Source organism: Budorcas taxicolor, chromosome 4 (assembly GCF_023091745.1).
Source record: "Budorcas taxicolor isolate Tak-1 chromosome 4, Takin1.1, whole genome shotgun sequence".
NCBI lineage: Eukaryota > Metazoa > Chordata > Mammalia > Artiodactyla > Bovidae > Budorcas > Budorcas taxicolor.
This window is the reverse complement of record NC_068913.1, coordinates 27,267,448-27,289,130: the sequence shown is the minus strand read 5'-3', so window position 1 is coordinate 27,289,130 and position 21,683 is coordinate 27,267,448. Positions and strand designations below refer to the sequence as shown.

The following is a 21,683-nucleotide window of genomic DNA, read 5'->3' as shown; positions in this document are numbered from 1 at the left end:
AGAAAACACAAAATCTGTAAGATCCTCCCTTTGTGTTGGGCCTTGAGACTGGGAACCAGAGGAGGCTTTGAAAAACCGTGGAGAAGGCTGAAGCACTGGTGAACCTACTGATTAGATGATGGTTTCATGTTACAACAGCTTTTTTTTTAAATTGGTTTTACATATACATGTATGAAAATAATATCATATGCTTCCATAGTAAGCCATGATTTTTTAAAAAATAAATCCTTTTAGGGAGTGTTCAAACTGTTCATTTTTTCCCCAACCTGGTCTTTCATGAAAAGCTACTTGGTTTCCTCACCAAATAGGATTTTTAAACACAAAGTGTTCGAAAAGGGGACAAGACAAACCTAGTTCAAGCAACAAAGCCCAAAGACAAAATTATCATCTCATCTCACTATAGTTTCTCACTGGGTGACTAAAAGTAGACGTGAGCTTGAACAACAGAAGTATCAAACAATATGCTCTAGGGGGACAGAATATCTAGAAAGGCATCCCGAGCAAATCAGTCTCTAATTGAAGAGGTTCTCCGGTGGCTCAGTGGTAAAGAGCCTGCCTGCAATGCAGGAGTCACCAGACATGTGAGTTTGATCCCTGGGGCTGAAAGATCCCCTGGAGAAGAGAATGGCAGCCCTCTCCAGTATTCTTGCCTGAAGAATCCCAGGGACAGACCACCGTGGGCTGCCGTCAATGGGTTGTAAAGACTCGGACATGAGTTAGCAGCTGAGCATTACCACTAATTGAAGACCACCTTGCCTCACTCTGGCCAGAAACTCCTATGGACACACTTGGATTTAGCAATTCATTTTTATTTAGACTTTGCTCTCAGAGAAAGCCTCTGACAGGTAGCTTTCTCCTTTAGAAGGCCAATTTTGTGAAAAGGGCATTCAGAGAACATCTGTATCCTTGAACACACTCCAATCACATCCTGAGAATTCAGTCTCATACTATATTTGGTTTCTTAAGATTTTAGAGTGCTGGTCTGAAATAAATTCAGTAAGAGCAAAGGGCAGTGACATCACCTCTAAGGGGTAAAGGTCAGAGGTCACCATCTCTCTTTGGATGGTTAAGGGGGAAGGTGTCATCAGAAATAGGAGAGCAGCTTTACCTATTTCTAACTCTGTCTTCTGCCTGACAAAAGCTGCTGCTGTGTTGTCCAGTCACTCGGTCGTGTCCGACTCTTTGCGACCCCATGGACTGCAGCATGCCAGGCTTCCCTGTCCTTCACCGTCTCCCAGAGTTTGCTCAAACTTCATGTCCATTGAGTCAGAGATGCCATCTAACCATCTCATCCTGTCGCCCCCTTCTCCTTTTGCCCTCAGTCTTTCCCACCATTAGGGCCTTTTCCAATGAATACAATGAAAAGACAAAAATTAGCAATGTGTATTCCTATGTACTTACTAATTAATACTAAGTATCACTAATGTACTTAGTACATGTGTGCTCAGTTATATCCAACTCTTTGCGACCCCATGAACTGCAGCCTGCCAGGCTCCTCTGTCCATGGGATTCCCAGGCAAGAACACTGGAGTTGGTTGCCATTTCCTTCTCCTGGGGATCTTCCTGACCCAGGGATCGAACCTGCATGCCCTGCATTGGCAGGCATGTTCTTTACCACTGAGCCACCTGCAAAGCCCACTAATGACTTCAATACATATTTAATCTCACATTCATTATTATACAAAATTCCTTTATCATCCAACCTCCACTGCCTTCCTTAGCCCCCAAATGGTTGTGGTGGTCTGTGCCATGCTTTGTATATTGGTTATCTATTGCTTGTCTTAATTAACTTTTTGTTTGTTTGGATAGAGCCCTTCTGAGTAGGTCCTTTGGCATTAGTAACTTTCCCAGTTAATACTTTCTAAAATACTTTCCCTCACACAGTACTGTCAAAGAGCTCTGCACTAATCTGTTCTAAGCCTATACTGATGATTTAAATCCTGAACAAAACTATCACCAGAGAGACTGGGTGCCCTTCTTGTAAGTAGGTAACCTACTGTGCTTAAAAAGGTAAAATGTTCCATTTAGAAATGTCTCTGAAGGTTAGCTGGAGGAAAAAAAAGACATTTCTACTTGAATAAACTAACATTTTGAGTAACAACTTCTAAGCTATTCAGGTTTCCCTTATTGTACAATGAAAGTGGTTGTTCTTTTCTTTTTTTTTTAAGTTGGGCTGATACGAAATATGATTAAGGCTTTAAAATTTATTGAATGTTATTTTAGCAACCCATAAAATTTATAAAATATAAATACATCTCTAAGAAGCCTAATGTTAAGGTCCCACAGGAAAGTGGCAGAGCAACAGTCATTTAAAAAAAACTCATCAACTTTGACCCAGTTTCCTCTACTTGCAATAATTTGTCCCAATTAAATAATTCAAGAGAAATTGTTCTGTGAAGATGCCTATGGCAACATTATTTAAACACCACCTCCAAATCTAATGATTACTTGTTCACTAACAGAAAATGCACTATATTGTCATCAATAAGTTATAAACATCATATAGAGAAACAACAAAGACAAGTGAAAAAGAGTTTTTAGGAGTTTCTATGCTATAACTGCAGGTACAGGAAATGTGTCTGCACACAGGTTAGAAAGAGAAGTTGCAAACATAAAAACCATTGTTTTAGCTCATGGAAATGTTAAGAGTGCCTGCTCTTTCTACCAAGCCCTTTACTGCCATCTCACAATCTTTCCTTTGCGTTTAAATAAACTTACATGAAAGCATACCTTGAGAGAGAAACGGAAGAATGCTTTAAGACTAGAGTCTTATTTCAAACAGCTGAATAAAACTGTTGGTAACCTAGACAGGATATAAAATGGTGCAGCTACTATGGAAAAACATATGACCGTTCCTCAAAAAATACAGAATTATCATACATCTGAGAAGTCCACTTCTGAGTAGGTACCCCAAAGATATCTATACACTCACATTCATAGCACCATTGTTCACAACACTTTGGAGGTGGAAGCAAACCAAATATCCATCGATGAATAAACGGGTAAACAAAATGTGTGATATACATATAGAATGGAGTATTATGTAGCCTTTAAAAGAAGGAAATTCTGACATAGGCTATAACATAGATGAATATGGAGGACATTATGCTAAGTGAAATAAACCAGCCACAAATTCTGCCCCATTTCAATATGAGGCATGTGTATCAGTTAAATCCATAGAGTCAAAGTAGAATGGTGGTTGCCAGCTGCTACAGGCAGGGAAAAGATGAGGGGTTATTATTGAACAGAGTTTCAGTTTGGGAAGATGAAAAAAACTCTAGAAATAAGTGGTGGTAATGGTTGTGCAACAATGTGAATGTACTTAGTAACACCGAACTACATACTTGAGGCTTAAAATGATAGATGTTATGCTATGTATATTTTACCACCTTCAATTTTTTAAATCAGTTTTATCTGAGGCCCCACAGCATGCAGGGGAGCAGGCAGGGACAAATTCTGGGAAAAAATTAGTAACAAGAAGCATCTGTAAAAGTCATTTATGTAGACCATCAACATACCTGACTACACCTGTTTTAGAACTGTGGCCTTCAAAGGACCAGCTAACTCTGCTCTGGTTTTCTGCTTGCCTGATGCCTTCAGTAATCCTAGGTAGCTACCGAGGTCCCATATTTAGTAATCCCTGGTGAGAACAGAGGCTGAGAGGGAGAAGAAAGAGAGCTCAAAGGCAAGAACGGCACTTTCCAGGGCCCCACCAACAAGCAGACTTCAAAGGCCAGATGAAGTTAGCTGACTTACTATAAGGCCACTTGTCAAGTGGTGACCTCACCAACCTGTCAAAAGCAAGATCCCCCAAGTAAGCAGAGTGGTTTCACCCTCCAGGTGGTGGCAAAGTCCATTCTTCGATATATTTTAACTCACAGGCAACTCCCTGAAGCCCTTCTCTGCAAAAGAACTCCAAAAGCTGAGTTTCCTGAAGGGAGGGGAGAGAAAAGAGAGAGGAGGGGAGGAGAGGGGAGTGGGGAGGAGAAGGGAAGGCAGGGGAGAAGCAGCCTGGCACTTGGAGGGGGAAGAGGGGGTCTGCTTTTCCCCTTTCCCACTGTCTCAAGAGTCATTTCAAGGACTACAACTGTCATTGACTACAATTGTGATAGTGACATTCCAGAAACATTTCAGCATGAAAAGCTCTGTCTGGTCTCTTTTTTCCTTTCTCCCTCTCCCTCTGGGGTCAGGTGGAAGTGTGGGGTGAAGGGCACCGCCCCTTTAAAATTATCTAGAAAACATTCTCTGAAAACCCACCTTGTAATTAATTGCACCTGGCACAGAGAGCCTGGTGTAAAAATCAACTGCTAGCCTCAAACATACCGAGGGCACAACAGCTTTAGACAGACCCCTTTTCTGATCCAGACACCCAGACAATGGTTTTTCACCTTATTGTCATCTCCAATAAAACCACTGACATGTGAATGCCCCTATTTGCATAACCATGACGTCTGAAAGTGTTTTTCCCCTAGAAAATACTACGTAGAAACATGATTCTAACTTCCTCACTACCAGCTAAATGGTGAAACAGTTTCACATATTTACACAGTGCATTTTCAAAAGAACAAATAAACTTAAACAGGGCTAAACAAATATTTAGAAAAACAGTGTGAGCTTGTTTCTGGCTGAAGGAAATGAAGAGCTAAAAGCCACTCTTCTGGTTTCTTTTTCCTCTGAAAGGTTCCATGCAGCAACATATTCCTGAGGTTGAAAATGTATAACTGGTTTTCACAGCAAAATTACGGTGGCTCGGACACAGGACCTGAGAGGAATTTAAGCTATATGAGCTGAGATTTCTAGAATGTATAGCCTCAAAATTTTCCATTTGTAGTAGCATTACGTTTTTCTAAAACATTTCTCTATGTGAAATACATATACAGAGAATGAGAATTTTTTAAAGCCGAGTTTGTCTTTTTTAGTAAGTGCTAGGTTTAGAAGGAAGAAGCTCTAGAGTCTTTAGTCCTCAGTCTGTTGTCGGTCAAGACAGACCCTGATTTGACATGCACCCTCCTCTGAATTCACAAAATGTTTTTGTGGCAAAATTTCTGTGCACACAGACAGCGGCCCTCCCATCATCCTGGGATCAGTCAGACCTCAGCAGGTTCACCAACAGCCATCTGGGACTCAGAGGTTAGTGGCCCTAAAGAGTCATGCTTCTCAATCCCGGGGCTGTAACTGAGTTGACCTAATTAATGCTGTTGCAATTAGAGCACAAACCAAAGCTATGGGTTGCTTTTCTCTGGAACAGCCCCTTTCCACATAGAATCATTCGTACCAAGAAAAAGTATTCTATTAGGAGATTCCAGAACCTCATGGAAACTTCAAAATGCAACAAAGCAAATGGGGAAAATACAAAATGCTCTAAAGGAAGACAGAGTCCAGAAATCTCACTTCCTTCATGTGCCACAATCTCATGGTACAAGTGGAAACATTTTTAGGGTTGCCCTGAGCCCTGAGGGAGAACAGAACATGTCACCCCAGCCTCTCTGGCATAAAGATCATTGTGAGCTGATTACGTGAGGGGAATCACTGACTGAAACCGCCCACCCTGCTCAGGCAATCACAGAAACCATCTGCATGAGTTATTTTATAACAGGAGATCCTGGTAAGGAACATGGAACTAACAGGTTACCACCAACCAGAAGAATTCAGGTCGAAAGGTTGGAAGGCGACAGGAGATGCGAGTCCATATGTCGTCCCAGAATCCTCCTCGCTGGAATCCATCTTGACTGAGAGACGTGTGAGCCACTGGGAAGGACCCTGAGTCAGAAAGATCGGCCAGAGACAGCCCGGAAACTAATCGCATCACCACAAAACCCAAGACAGCGAGCCACATGGCAGAAGAGTCCTCTGGGGCTCCCTTACCCTGCTGCTCTCCACCCAGGTGGCCCTTCTCAACAAAGTCTCTTGTTTTGTCAGCCTGTGTGTCTCTTTGGACAATTCACTTCTGAGTGTTAGACAACCGCCCAACTCTCGGGACCTGGAAAGGGTCCCCTTTCTTGCAACAATTATTTTGGAGGAACAACAGACAGGAGAAGCTCGGAAAAAAAGAGTAGAAACTTACTCTTCTGTAAGATAAACTTACATTTCAATCTCCATTTGTAAATACGTCTCCTTCTCTGTACCAGGAAGAGAAGCATGATTCCAAATCACCAAAAACTCATATCAATGGTGCTGGCTTAAAACTGCTAACAAACCTCATCCTTGTTTACTGCGCCTTTCCTGGTAACTTCCCATAACTGGCTTCCCAACCACCACACACACACACACACACCACACCCCTGGTAACTTCCCATAACTGGCTTCCTGACCACCACACACACACACATACCTGGTAACTTCCCATAACTGGCTTCCTGACCAACACATACACACACACATAAACACACACACACACATACCTGGTAACTTCCCATAACTGGCTTCCTGACCACCACACACACACACACACCCCCTCCCCCCGGTAACTTCCAATAACTGGCTTCCTGACTACCACACACACACACACATATACCTGGTAACTTCCCATAACTGGCTTCCTGACCAACACATACACACACACATAAACACACACACACACACACACCTGGTAACTCCCCATAACTGGCTTCCTGACCACCACACACACACACACACACACACACACACACACACACACACACCTGGTAACTTCTCATAACTGGCTTCCTGACCACCACACACACACACACACACACACACACACACACACACCTGGTAACTTCTCATAACTGGCTTCCTGACCACCACACACACACACACACACACACACACACACACACACACCCACCTGGTAACTTCTCATAACTGGCTTCCTGACCACCACACACACACACACACACACACACACACACACACACACACACACACCTACCTTTCTCTTGCCCTTAGCTAACATGGTATTAAGACAATGGCTTGAGCCATCTCAAAGAGTTAATCTGTCTTTCTGGATATTTCCTATACATACATGAGGTATACATGTTAATAAACGTCTGTTGGTTCTCTTGTTATCTGTCATTTATTAAGTGGAGTCTGTGTCAAGAACTCAGGAGAATAGAGGGAAAATGGTTCTTCTTCATCTACAACAGCGTGGGAATTGCACCAAGAGAATTTAGCTTTCTTAAAAGATGAGCCAGTCTGTCAGAGGCATGTAAGTACCCACCAACAAAATGCTTTAAAATTCTATATATAGGTCAGCCATTTCTCCTCTTTCTTGCTCTAAAAGCATCAAAACAATTACTAATCAAATATCATATACTACATAAAATATGACAGGTAATTAGTAGTGACAGGAAAGAACTTCTGTATTTCCCCCCACCGAGATAAGCAACTTCTCTTTTAAAATACAATTTTCACATGGAGAAAATAGACACTGAAACATTTCAAGAAAAGATTCTGGCATGACTTACTGGTGCGGGAAGTTAATTCCACGGTTGGATTACAGACTTAAATAGCAACTCAGTTCAACAAACCCAAAGCAAAAGAGAGAATTCCACTTCACTTAATTCATTTATCAACCTTTCCATTACTTTCTTTTAATTCAAACATCCAAAGACGAAGAAAGGTTTCCATACTTTAATTTTTTAACATAATATACAGAACCACAATACTATCTAAATTTCAAATCATGGGAGATCACATTCAAATATGCTTGGATTTGACAAGCTGCTGTGACAATACTGAGAAATTTCATGAGAAGGGTATTTAGAATTTGTAAGATAATCAAATATTGTTTTACTATGTGAGCCAATGAATTAATAATAACTTGTTTAAAAAGGCAATCTTTTGGACTTCAAATTATTATAAAAGAATACCAAGATTATATATAGATATGCTTTCTGAATTTCTCAAACTCATTTCATTTTGAAGGCCAAAGGTAAACGTTACACATGAGGACATTCAGGAAATCATTTCTCCTTTTCACTTACCTGTAAAAATCAAAACCTAAACCATACTTTCCTAAAGACACGACTATTTCTAGACTACATTAGTGTGATCAGAAAGACTACTAGAACTAACTTATCACTTTTATATTAACAATATTCACCACATCACTTCTTTCCTAAAAGGACAAAAAACTGGGGAGTTTAGATTTCCCATGTTGAACTTATAATAATCTCATACTTTCTGGCTTTAATAAACTTCAACTCTTTTTTTCCAGTGAGAACTATCTATACAGCACAGTGCCATTTAACAATTATTCCAGTGAGATGTACATTAAGAGTCACAATATGATCAACACAATAGTGCCTTACAAAGTTTTTCTGCAGGTAAAAATGCTAAGAAAGGCCACAGTAGACAGTGCCAGACACTGTGAAAAACAGCAGATTACAGCTACCACTGAGGTTCAGAGGAGACCACAAGTTTCAGATTTGTTTCAGCGATGGAAAAAGAAAAACGTTTAGAGAAACATAAAAATATATAACTCCACCGTCAATAATGTAATTTTTCAGGTACTGTTTCCTTAAACAGGCAAATTAGCTTAATTTAGAAGATGTGTACAAGATCAGCATATGAAAGATGTTCCTTGTTTTCTCATCAAAGGAATGCACTAGGATTAGCACGAGGGTCTTTCTGGTTCCTGTATCTGTAGGTCAGCCAAACTCCCAGGATCTGGAAGGGAAGCAAGAAAAGAAGAAAAAGAAAGTAACAGTTGTGCGTGTTTACTCAGTTGACCCATAAAATAATCTGAACTCTCTGAAGCACTTTGTATTGCTTGTTCAAGGAGGAAGAGATTTCTTTTTAAAATGTAGTAAGTAACCCAAATTAGATGCCCTAAGAAAAACTGAACATTAGGCTAGGCCAACTAATGGCGCTCTGAGCTTGTCCACACCATAATCCTCAGAACCTGTGAGCATGCTATCTTACACCATAATAGGGACACTGCAGACATAACTGTGTTAAAGCTCATGAGATAAAGAGATCACGAGAGTGAACTCTGTGATGTAATCACAAGGGTCCTTGAAAGAGGGAAGCAGGAAGGACAAAAACCAGAGATAGAGCCCAGACGTACAGCTCAAAGGCAATGTGACAACAGAGGCATTGGCAAGGAGAGTCAGAAGGCGCCATGCTGCTAGCTTTGAAGATGGAAAAATGTCAATTTGGAATCGAGCCAAGGAGCGCAGGCAGCCTCTAGAAGGTAGAAAAGGCAAGGAAACACATCTCTCCTAGAGCTTCCAGAAACAGTCTCTACTTGAAGCTCCTGACCTCCAGAAGTTTAAGACAGTAAATCTGTGTTGCTTGAAGCTACTTACAAGTGTGATTACTTATTAGAGTGCAAAAGGAAGCAAATACAAACACTAACTTGTCTTAATAGCTAAAATATCATATGTTTTGCTAATTCAAACTAAGTTCAGTGAAAATTAAGCAATAACAAAAACCCTGCAATAAATACATTTTCCAACACAGATCATAAAAAACGTAATTCCTACCTCTCCAAAGGTGGGGAGATGTATACTTTCAGAAAAGTAATTAAATAGTGATTGTCACATTTCCCTCACCATGTTCACTACTGCAATAACCAATAGAACCTATCATTTTTTTAAATAAGAAATGTGTTCATTCTGGTGGTCCTGCTACCTCAAAGCTGATTTATTTAAAATACTCAAAAATTCTTGGACAAAATTTAATGAAACAAAATGAAATTCAAATTATATTTCCATATTTCAGACCTAGGCCAACTTTTAACCTAAATTTTGTTTGTTCAACTTCATAACTACTCATTAGCTATTGAAACTCAGAGAAGGCAATGGCAACCCACTCCAGTACTCTTGGCTGGAAAGTCCCATGGACGGAGGAGCCTCGTGGGCTGCAGTCCATGGGGTTGCAAAGAGCCGGACGCAACTGAGTGACTTCCCTTTCACTTTTCACTTTCATGCACTGGAGAAGGAAATGGCAACCCACTTCAGTGTTCTTGCCTGGGGAACCCCAGGGACGGGGGAGCCTGGTGGGCTGTCGTCTATGGGGTTGCACAGAGTCGGACACGACTGACGCGACTTAGCAGCAGCAGCAGCAGCTGTTGAAACTACCTCTAGACAACAGCGGTAAATCCAAAATTTTCTCCATTTACCACAGTAATAATTCCCGAGTTACTGTAAAACTCATGACTGGCAGAGGAGTTCCCTGGTGGCCTAGTGGTTAGGATTCTGGGCTTTCATTGTCATAGCCTGGGCTCAATACTTGGTTGGAGAACTGAGATCCCACAAGCTGTAAGGCATGGCCAAGAAAAACAAAAAAAAAGGAAATTCATGACTGGCAATGTTTATATAGTTGTTACAACATCTAAGGATGTAGGGGCTGCTGGTTTGTGAGGTGAACCAAAGAAAGATAAGTCTAATTTAGGAAATAGCAACCCACTCCAGTACTCTTGCCTGGAGAGTCCCAGGGACAGCAGAGCCTGGTGGGCTGCCGTCTATGGCGTCGCACAGAGTCGGACACGACTGAAGCGACTTAGCAGCAGCAGCAGCAAGGAAGTACAAAGTCTGGTTTGGAGTCTGTATGACGAGGCAGGGATGGGGGGAATTTACTTAAACATACAAAGAGTACTTTGTGTCTAGCTCTGTTCTTCACACTTCACAAATTCATACCATTTGATCAAAAATTATATGATAGGAATTGTCATTGTCCTCATTTTACCAATGAGGGAACTGAGGCATGGAGAGGGTTAAGTAACTGGATGACAATCACCCTGGGCATGAGTGCTAGAGCCAGATTCAAATCTGGGGTCCATGCAGCTAATTATTCTGTTGCTTGAGAGAAGAATCTGATGTGGTACTGGCCATTCTCAGGCTAACAACATTCTATCTGCCATTTCAGCCACACTCATATTACAGGACTGAAATCCTTTCACACTGAGTAACTTCTCCACCACCCCTCAACCTGCCCGACCATCATTTCCCTGCCCCTGTCTCAGAAACATCGGCACACAGGGAACTTCTGGTTATAAGTTTTGAGATTGTTGAATACTTTTATTATCAACCCAGGATACAAGCTGATAGTGCAAGTTACAGTCCTTAGGGGAAATAGGGCCATCAAGTAAATTAAATACTCATAACCTGGAGCCATATTCTACCAAAGTTTAATTCCTCCAATTCAACTGTGACAAAAGGAGACCACCTCTTCTGTGTGTCCCACTGCCAAACCATCTCCTTGCAACCAGGGAGAGCATGACAGGGAGGTCATGCCCAAAGTACAGAAAGATCCAAGTTGTATACTGGATTTTTAGATGACAAAGGTGCTCATGATTTAAAGATTTTCAATGGTAACTTTGACTAGACCTGATCATGAACTCTGCTGATTCTAGAACCTATACCCAGGACATTTTATGTCACCAAAGTACAATTTTATAAAATGTCTATGTAGAGTGTGCAACAAGTGTGTCCTTTGCTATTTATTTTTATATTTATTAAATGTAGAAAGATGTAACATAATACACAAAATTGTTAATGTTGATGATTTGAGTAGGTAACTTCAGGTAGTAGATCCAGTCTTTCAGCTTCACAATTTTCTGTATTTTCCAAAAGTTTCTACAAAGCATAGGCACTAACTTTTAAAACTTTTTTTTTTTAATTTTAAATCAATGTTTCTTTGATGGTTTAAATTTATTTTCATGTGTTACAAAATAGTTCAAACGAACTCTTTCTATTTCTTCTATGACAAGAAATCATCAGCTAGTTAGACTCATCCCTTCAAGTTGAGAATTGCTGATTCTGTGAAATACTGAATAAAAATTTCAAAAGAGAAAGTGTATACACCCAAAAAAATATCAGATTGGATAGAATGTTATTAAAATCTCTAGTTAGGCTTCAAAAGGAATTGGTGTATAAAATATAAAGAAGGATTCCATGAAAGAACACTTGCGAAATCTAAGACCCAAGAGTTTATACTCTTAAATAATTAGTATTTTAAAGAAACAGTGGGGCTGGGAGGAATGAACAGAGCACAGAGGATCTTTAGGGCAGTGAATATACTCTGTATGATACCACAGCAACGGATATATTTGTCTGAACTCATAGATCATACAACGCGAAAAGTGAACCCTAACGGAGGTGATGGACTTGGTGTGGTTACGATGTGCCAGTATGGGTTAAGCGTGACAAACGCAGCATCTAGTGAGTAGTCGTGATAGTGGGGGAGGCTGTGCATGGGCGGGAGCGGAGAGGGAGATCCTGGACATCTTTGTTCCGTACTCTCAGTATCATTGTGAACTTAACTGCTCTAAAAATACAATCCTCTTTAAAAAAATATGCATAGCTGAAGCAGCGTGACCTGATGAGAAGAAAATGGAGCTGCTCAAAAGGATTAAATTCTCAAAATATATCCCAGATATAAAAAAGAAACCACGTGGCCACTGACTCTGGCTAATAAAGCATATTCAGATTGGTCATTCTGGTATTTTTACCATCTATATTTTCAAGTTTTTATGACAAAAATCCAGTTTTCTTTTAAAGGAAAGATAGGAAATGTGTACAGAATTGTTTTCAAGTGGTATATGAATTTTCTTGGATCGATGCCACGACCAACCCAGAAGTAAGATGGCTCTTTCCTGAGAAAAACTAAAATGAGAAAATGCTTAGATTAGAAAGGGATGTTAGGGGAAACTTCCTTAAAAAAGTGACTACTGAGCTTGGTCTTTATCTCCACTTTGATCATTATAGCTAAGAGTGGACTTTTCATTCTTGAAGGGAAACAAAAATTGAGTTAGAATAAAATATGTAAAACACACACACACATACATGTATATAATGTGCTATCTATATTAATTATACATTTTATACATATGTATATATACATTATATGCATAAATGCAATACATGTCACACACAATTAAAATGAGATCTAATGTGTAACATGGTGACTGTAGTTGATAATACCATATTGTATAATTGAAATTGGCTGACAGAGTAGAATTTAAATGTTCTCACCAGAAAAAATAGGTAAATGTTAATTAAATTGATGGGAGAATCTTTTCACATGTATAGTGTAGTGTAGTAGCATTAAGTCGCTCAGTTGTGTCCGACTCTTTGTGATTCCAGGGGTTGTAGTCTGCCAGGTTCCTCTGTCCCAGGGATCAAACTCAGGTCTCCTGCACTGCAGGCAGATTCTTTTACCATCTGAGCTACAAACAAGAGCTTCCACATGTATACATCCGTCAAATCATCATGATGTACACTTTAAATACCTTACAATTTTGTCTATTTACCTCAATAAAACTGAGATATATGTATGTATTTTTATATTTAGTTGTACAGAGAGAAATAAACTTGTAGGCCCAAGATGAAGCTGCTATACTATTATCCAGAGTGCCACATCAGCGAGTAAAAATATTTGGGTAACTTCTGTGTCCCTGTAAACTCTCCGCTTCACCAGAAGTGCAGCATATTCGGCCAGCCAATCCCCAAAGGCCAAGCCAACTCTAGACCTTCTCCTCCCAAACAAGACTGACTCTCTGGCCCCAGCTAACGAGATATTTTCTATTATTCTCTTCCTTATTCTTCATCGTATAAAAGCTCCTTGCCTTCTGCCTTATTCTGCAGTTCTCCAAAAGAAGACTTTCCACAAAGTGTCAAAGTTTGTTCGTATCACCTATACTGTCTACTTTAACCATTTTTAACATATATAATCAAAATGAGAGAGGCCTTTCTAAACATACAAATCAACTGGGTAAACCATATAGGTAAAAGCAATAAACTAACTATGTAAAAGTAACATCTATAAATTTTATTTAAAAGTCATAAAAAAGTGAAGTCAATGCCCAAGAAATTGCAAGCAGTACAACAAGCCAAGCACAGTGACAGACAAGAGGAAGAGGGGATGGGAGGGAAGGCAGGAAAGAAAAGCAGAACAGACAGCCTTCTGTGTGGCTGGTGAGCCCCCATCCCTGGGCCCTCCTTTCTAGATACTTTCTGGGCCCTGCGGCCCGCTCTCCTCATCTTTTAAAAAAATTTCCCCTTTTTGGCATAGATTGAGTGACAGGGGATCCAAAGGGCCTTGACCGAGACAGACTTTAGGCAGGCAACTGATAGAAGAAATGCCAGTGGGCCAGAAACACATGAATTTATTTTCAGATTCACTAGTCACATTTCCAAAAGAGCAAGCAAACTGTAATACTATTTACACCTATTAAACTAGCAAGTATCTTTTAAGATAAAAATATCAAGAATTAGTACTTAAATCAAAAGTTGGTAGAATCTCCCCCAAATGGCCATTTGGCAATATTTATCAAATTCTTTTAAAATGCCCACATACTGAATGTATCATAGTTTACTTTTGGAGGTGTACTCAAAGAAAAAAACTAGAGAATACAGATAAAAAATTACATACAAGGAAGTTAACTATGGAGTTACTTATTATAGGAACATACTGAAGGGGAAATTAAATATCCAAGAAATTAAATGAGAGAGTGAACTTCAAACATACAAAACATTTAACATTTTTCTGATTTTTTTTTTAAAGATAAATGCTTATTCTTACAATAGCCTACCATATATTTCTATAGTTATGTGCACAATCTCACCTAACAGCATTACTCTATACATACTATTCTATTATATGTCTAAAATAGGGGAGTAACAAGAACAATTAACACAACAATCATAGGGGTGCCAGCATCTTTTTTTAAGTGGGCATAATATGTACAATTTACTCATGTCTACAAACCAGCAGCTAAACACACAGCACCTGCCATATATCAGGCATTATTCTAAATATTGCAAGCTTTATTAATATATATACTAGCTCCTTTAAGTATCACAACAACTCTATGAAATAAGGGCTTTCCGTTATTATGCCTGTTTGTAAAGATGAAGAAACAGAAGCACAGAAAGAGAAAGTTACTTGCCCAAGGTCAAACCTATTTAACCTGCTTAGCTAGTAAGCAGAGTAAGTAGGTTTCTAACCACACAGTGCATTGTTTAACTATTGGCTCTTTTCTACTAAACTCAAATTTAACCAGCTCCTTATTGGAAAACAAGCTGGCCCAAAGGTCCACTGTTACAAACAATAAACATTCTTGTGTATCCATTTTACAGAGTTATAGGAACATCTCCATGAAATAAAGCACTGCAGGCAGAATTTATGAATTAAAGAAAAAATTTAATTTTAATATGTAGTGACAATTCAGATGTATCAAAAATGTCCATGGTTATCAACCATTCAACAAAAATAATGAGGAATTCTGCATTCCTCAAAAATTACCAAAATAATATGCATGTGGTTTTGCTTAGATGTATGTCAATATAATAATACACTAATATAATATAAATATTATATAGATAAGAAATTCATAACTGTGGTTACTTACAGATTTTAGAAGGCTAGGAACAAAGGGGAGTGAGGGATGGAGTTGGAAGGTAATTTTCCAAAGTAAACCTTTATGTAAACATATGTGGGTATACTACACATTAACAGATATATTAAACAATGTGAAGGTGCTACCTATGCCAAAATTATATTTAAAGTTATAATTTATCATACAACTCTAGAAATAGAAGAGACCCTAGAGATGACTCAGTCTAGTCTCTTCATCTGTTTATTTTATTTTACATAATTTAATGATCAAGCATTTCCTTAAAAAGGAAGCTCTATCTTCTGATTTCAAGCCAGGGGTCCTCCTATTGCAATATTAGTTCTCAGTGAAAACATCCATCAATACGTTCCAAAAGTTCAGTGCCATGCTAAGGCAAAATGCCACGCCCTCATGCCCTAGAAAACAGAAATCCCTGTTTGTCCCTGTGACAAAGGTGTGAAGATACTGAGTTATGTGCACATACCTCTGTAAAACTGAAGAAGAGGCCAATGCCACCGACAAATCTCAAAACCTCTCCCGCATACCTTCCTATTATTGGAGCACAGGGTGAGCAGGGGTGGCTGCTTTTCACACAGCTCTGTATCAATTAAAAAAAAAAAGAATTTGTATTGAAAAGTACATTTATAATGAGAAAGTTTAAAAAAAAAACCCACCCACATAAAAAATAGTGTCTGGAATATCATATCCAATTGGAGACCATTCTTCTTTAGCAGTGTCCAAAATGGTTTTAGAAAAGGCAAAGGAACCAGAGATCAAATGGCCAACATCCACTGGATCATGGAAAAAGCAAGAGACTTCCAGAAAAACATCTCTTTCTGCTTTATTGACTATGCCAAAGCCTTTGACTGTGTGGATCACAATAAACTGTGGAAAATTCTGAAAGAGATGGGAATACCAGACCACCTGACCTGCCTCTTGAGAAACCTATATGCACGTCAGGAAGCAACAGTTAGAACTGGACATGGAACAACTGACTGGTTTCAAATAGGAAAAGGAGTACGTCAAGGCTGTATATTGTCACCCTGCTTATTTAACTTATATGCAGAGTACATCATGAGAAACATTGGGCTGGAAGAAGCACAAGCTGGAATCAAGATCACTGGGAGAAATATCAATAACCTCATATATGCAGATGACACCACCCTTATGGCAGAAAGTGAAGAAGAACTAAAAAGCCTCTTGATGAAAGTGAAAGTGGAGAGGGAAAAAGTTGGTTTAAAGCTCAACATTCAGAAAATGAAGATCATGGCATCTGGTCCCATCACTCCCTGGGAAATAGATGGGGAAACAGTGGAAACAGTGGCAGACTTTATTTTTGGGGGGGGCTCCAAAATCACTGCAGATGGTGACTGCAGCCATGAAATTAAAAGACATTTACTCCTTGGAAGAAAAGTTATGACCAACCTAGATAGTGTATTCAAAAGCAGAGACATTATTTTGCCAACTAAGGTCCGTCTAGTCAAGGTTATGGTTTTTCCAGTGGTCATGTATGGATGTGAGAGTTGGACTGTGAAGAAAGCTGAGCGCCGAAGAATTGATGCTTTTGAACTGTGATGTTGGAGAAGACTCTTAAGAGTCCCTTGGACTGAAAGGAGATCCAAGCAGTCCATTCTGAAGGAGATCAACCCTGGGTGTTCTTTGGAAGGAATGATGCTAAAACTGAAACTCCAATACTTTGGCCACCTCATGCGAAGAGTTGACTCATTGGAAAAGACCCCGAGGCTGGGAGGGATTGGGGGCAGGAGGAAAAGGGGACGACAGAGGATGAGATGGCTGGATGGCATCACCGACTCGATGGATGTGAGTTTGAGTGAACTCCGGGAGTGATGGACAGGGAGGCCTGGCATGCTGCGATTCACGGGGTCGCAAAGAGTTGGACACGACTGAGTGACTGAACTGAACTGAACTGAAAATCCTAAGCTGGCTCCCAAGATCCCCATCCCTGAATAATCACCCCTGGAGACTGGATAGAATTTGTGAATATGATGGGTCCTCTCTCCCATGTTTATGTGGCATTACATAAGTCACTGTCTTCATAAAACGAAGCTCTGTTGTGAGATGGCTGTATAGTTAAGACCTGACCACAGCTTCCAGGAGCTAGGAGACACCAGCAAGAAAATGGAACTTCAGTCCTACAACCACCAGAAGCTGAATTTGGCCCACGATAGCTTCGTAGGAGACTCCAAACCTCAGATGAGACTGCAGCGCTGGCTGACACTTCATTCCGGTGAGATCCTGAGCACAGGACCCAGTCAAGCTAAGCCCAGACTCCTGACTTAGGAAAACTAAGGTAATAAATGGATGTTGTTTTAACCACTAAAATTGTGATAACGTAATACACAGCAATAGAAAACTATGAATCCCACAAAGGAGGCCTCAGTGAGGGGATATCCAGCTCAGGGCTCAGCAAGGGGGTAATAGAAGTTTCCCCAAAACATAAACACATCTGACTACCAGGAGAGCCAAGCTCCAAGTCTATCCCCATAAAGGACTGGGCTGGACCTGCAAGGTCAGGAGTTAGGCATGATCAACAGAATGGCTCTAATTGGTCCACTGCTAGCTTAGCTTTCAGACAGAAAGGGCATGAAGTTGTGATGGGGAGGAGGGGAGAGAGGAAAGAGGATGGTTCCATGTGTTCTCCACCCTGGGGATGTATAGCTGGTTGACAAGCCCAATTTAATACAGACCACTCTCTTCCTCCCCCCCAATAGGCTTCCAAACTAAGATATTTACTCGCTAACCTTTCACAACTTGTTCTGGGAGGAGCTGAATGGGAAGGAATTAGAGGCAAAGAACCCAAATCATCTTTGGTGTCTGGAATATTCAGGACCCTCAGGAATGGATACTTGAGAACAGACAATCAATACAATAGTGTTCATAGAATGGAACACTGGTATATAAAAACATTTTTTAAGTACAATTCAGCATCAGAAGTCCATGTCTTCCATGTTAATCATTATTTATCTGTATGTGCTAGTGTGAAAGTCGCTCAGTCATGTCCGACTCTTTGAGACCCCATGGATAGTCTATGGAATTCTCCAGGCGAGAGTACTGGAGTGGGTAGCAGTTCCGTTCTCCAGGGGATCCTCCCAACCCAGGGATTGAACCCAGGTCTCCCACATTGCAGGCAGATTCTTCACCAGCTGAGCCATCAGGGAAGCCCAAGAATATTGGAGTGGGTAGTCTGTCCATTCTTCAGGGGATCTTCCTGCCCTAGGAATCGAACTGGGGTCTCCTGCATTGCAGACAGATTCTTTACCAGGTGAGCTACCAGGGAAGCCCATCTGTATGCAATATGTCTCCAAAAATGTTTTATACTTTGTACTTACTGCCAGACAGGTGTCATTTGGGTTAAAACTTCGGAACCCACAGCAGTTTAAATTTCTCTGGATGTCATTCCGAGCACTCGCTGTATTGTTCCAACCAACTTCCAGGAGCTGAGCCTAGAAAAACGCATTTATCATATACATTAAAATATGGGACATCCCTGGTGGTCCAGTGGTTAAGATCTGTGCTTCCACTGCAAGGGGTACATGTTTAATCCCTGGTTGGGGAAGACCCCACATGCCACACAGTGTGGCCATCAATAAATAAATAAAATGTGTTACCCCTGCATAAAATATATAAAACTGGGGCCTATAACTCTTAATACTGTGTATACCTAAAACAAATACTCTTTATAAGACCATCAAAACTTTTCGAAGGGTTATACCTCAATCTGCAACAAAAAGAAGGCACCATTGCTATCTCAAGAATAAAAATTCATGTTCACGTGCAGTTTCAAAGAAGCACTTCGTTCAAAGGCTTAGTTCCCAGAATGTAGCAAGACAAATTTTCCATTGCCCCAAAACTGAGACCCATATTCTTCAAACTAATTAATGTTTGAAAAGAATAATTGCCAGAATGAAACTGCAAACATTCTGGAGCACATGTTTCATTGCATACTGGCAGGGAAAGACTGGGTGAACATCCATTAGCAAGAGCACTTTTAGACCCTGTGAGGGCAAAATTCTACTTCAAAGATGCAAAAAATAGCAACATCTGATGTTGTAGGGCTCAAATCAGCCCCATGAAAGCAGGCAGGCACAAAAGACTTCGACTATATAGAGGGAAATGGCATTCTGAACAAGAAGAAATTATTTTATATTCCAATCGTACCTCCCGCCTCCCTCTTTTTCCCATACTATGTGGTACAATAAAGCAGAAAGAAAAAAAAACAAAAAACCTTTGCTTACCTGTTGCTCCTGGTTCAGGGCTAAACAAGCACACGATACAGAAAACTGGACAATAAATACAAGCAAGAGAATAATCATGTACTGAGAATCAAAGTTAAGTATATATCTGGAAATATTTAGAATAACATAAAACAGAGGTACTGACAGCTTCATGATGCACTAAAAGGAAGCCACCTAGAAAATAGAACAAGGGCACTTAGAGAAACTTCAAAAAGAATCCATGTCATTTTTATTTTGATAAAACACTGTAGGTATAATTACATAAAAAAATACTAACTACAACAATTATTTAAAGGCTTTCTGTCATAGAGAACAGACTTGTGCTGCCAAGGGGAAGGGGAGTACAAAGGGATGGCTTTGGAGTTTGGGATTAGCAGATGCAAGCTGTTACATATATAAGAATGGATAAACAAGGTCCTACTGCATAGTACAGGGAGTTATATTCGATATCCTGTGATAAGCCATAGTGGAAAAGAATGTGAAAAAAATACATATGATATGTGTATAACTGAGTCACTTTGCTGTACAGCAGAAATTAAACACAACGTTTAAATCAACTATACTTCAATGACATTAAAAATAAATAATAGCTGACCCATTGTAATTTCATGTAGATTAAAATAAAAATTGTTACATAGAAAAAGCAGGAAGTAAGTATAGATAAATGTATGCAAGCTTTCCGAATACGGAGTGTTAAAAAAATCACTGAGAAATTCTCAACCTAATATTAAAGACTTGGAAAGGACCTAGAGGCCATTGAATCAGTTAAATGTAATGCTGAATTTGCAACATACACATAGGACGATACTGAACTTGCAGAATACATTCTTCATGATGTGAAAAGAAGAGAGCATATGTAAACATACAGTAACTTAACTAAGAAATGTTCCTAATATTGGTTGAGCATTAAATACACATAATGCTTGCCAGGAGCTGCTGTCTGACAATTCATCTCCTGATGGTAATTTTAAGTTAGAGTTATAAAAAGAGTAATCAACAAGGTAAAAACAAACCCAATGGGGGTAAAACTCCCAGTTGTAAAAAAGGATACAAAAAAAAGCAACACCTGATGGTGTTTCACAGCTCCAATCAGCCCCACTAACGCGATCAGGAACAAGAAGATGCCAACGGCGATGACCACGCCGACCACACGGAGACTGGAAATCAGCCCGAAGCCGATGCCCCATGCAGCAATTCCAATCAGAAGCAGGCTAACCAACTGCAAAAATCACCACAAAGGGCAGTGAGGCGGGAGGGGAAGGGGCAGGGAAAAGAAAGAGGAAAAGTGCCAACTTATATATTAATATCAAGGACATCCTTCAAGCACCTGCTTAGTAGCTTACAAATGATTGCTAACACTTCATACTAGAATACACATGTGATCTCATCATAGTGTTGTTTTAACAAGTATTAATCCTCAGACACGCTTTTAAAAAACAATCATCTATATAGTGCGGGGCCTCAGAGGCCATCTGGTTTACTAAACCTAAATGATTTCTTCATAAGCTTTTGAACTAATAGTGTATTTAAAGTGCTAGACACCAATATATCTCAGTCTAACACACTAGGTTCCTCATGTGGAAATCACATATCTGTCTTTCAAAGCCCAGAATAAGTGAACTTCTCTGGGGTGTCTTCCTAAGTCCCCAACAAACCAAATTCATTTCTCAATTCTTTGAGCAATCTCTGTTCTTCAAATGTGGTTCTACTCTCTTCATCATATTAACACTCTGATTCCAAGCTTATCTCTCATAGGGGTCTGTGAACAACTTAGAGACCCCATCTTTTCACCTCTCTGTATTGCCCACACCTATCACAGAACTTGACCCTTGGAACAGCCAAAAATATCTTGCAGAACTGTCACTGAAATGGATTGCTTTAGATATCATTATCTTTTCCATTAGCATTCAAATATAGAGAGAAACTATTAAAACTTTTAGAACGAAAAGAGTGTTAAGAGATTTTAGCTACATTACTTAAACGTGGCATTCTGAGTAAGAAGAAATTATTTTACATCCAAACCATTTAATTCGTATTATAAAACAAAGTCAAGTGTAAGAGGTAAACACGTGCCTCAATCGGTCATTACCACTCAAAGTTACAGCTACTTCTTTAAAATAACA

General features: G+C 39.8%; 1 protein-coding gene across 1 annotated transcript in view; it reads right to left on the bottom strand.

The window, feature by feature from the left end:
- Positions 1-7,478: 7,478 nt before the first annotated feature.
- Positions 7,479-21,683, bottom strand: part of TSPAN13 (tetraspanin 13) — a 37,529-nt gene continuing 23,324 nt past the window's right edge. The window contains exons 2-6 of the mRNA XM_052638806.1: positions 20,612-20,779; positions 19,561-19,641; positions 18,655-18,768; positions 15,789-15,902; positions 7,479-8,631 (exon numbers count right to left, since the gene is read on the bottom strand). Of these exons, the coding sequence (XP_052494766.1) occupies positions 8,557-8,631; positions 15,789-15,902; positions 18,655-18,768; positions 19,561-19,641; positions 20,612-20,779 (552 nt within the window). The 3' untranslated portion in view covers positions 7,479-8,556. The remainder of the gene's footprint in view (positions 8,632-15,788; positions 15,903-18,654; positions 18,769-19,560; positions 19,642-20,611; positions 20,780-21,683) is intronic.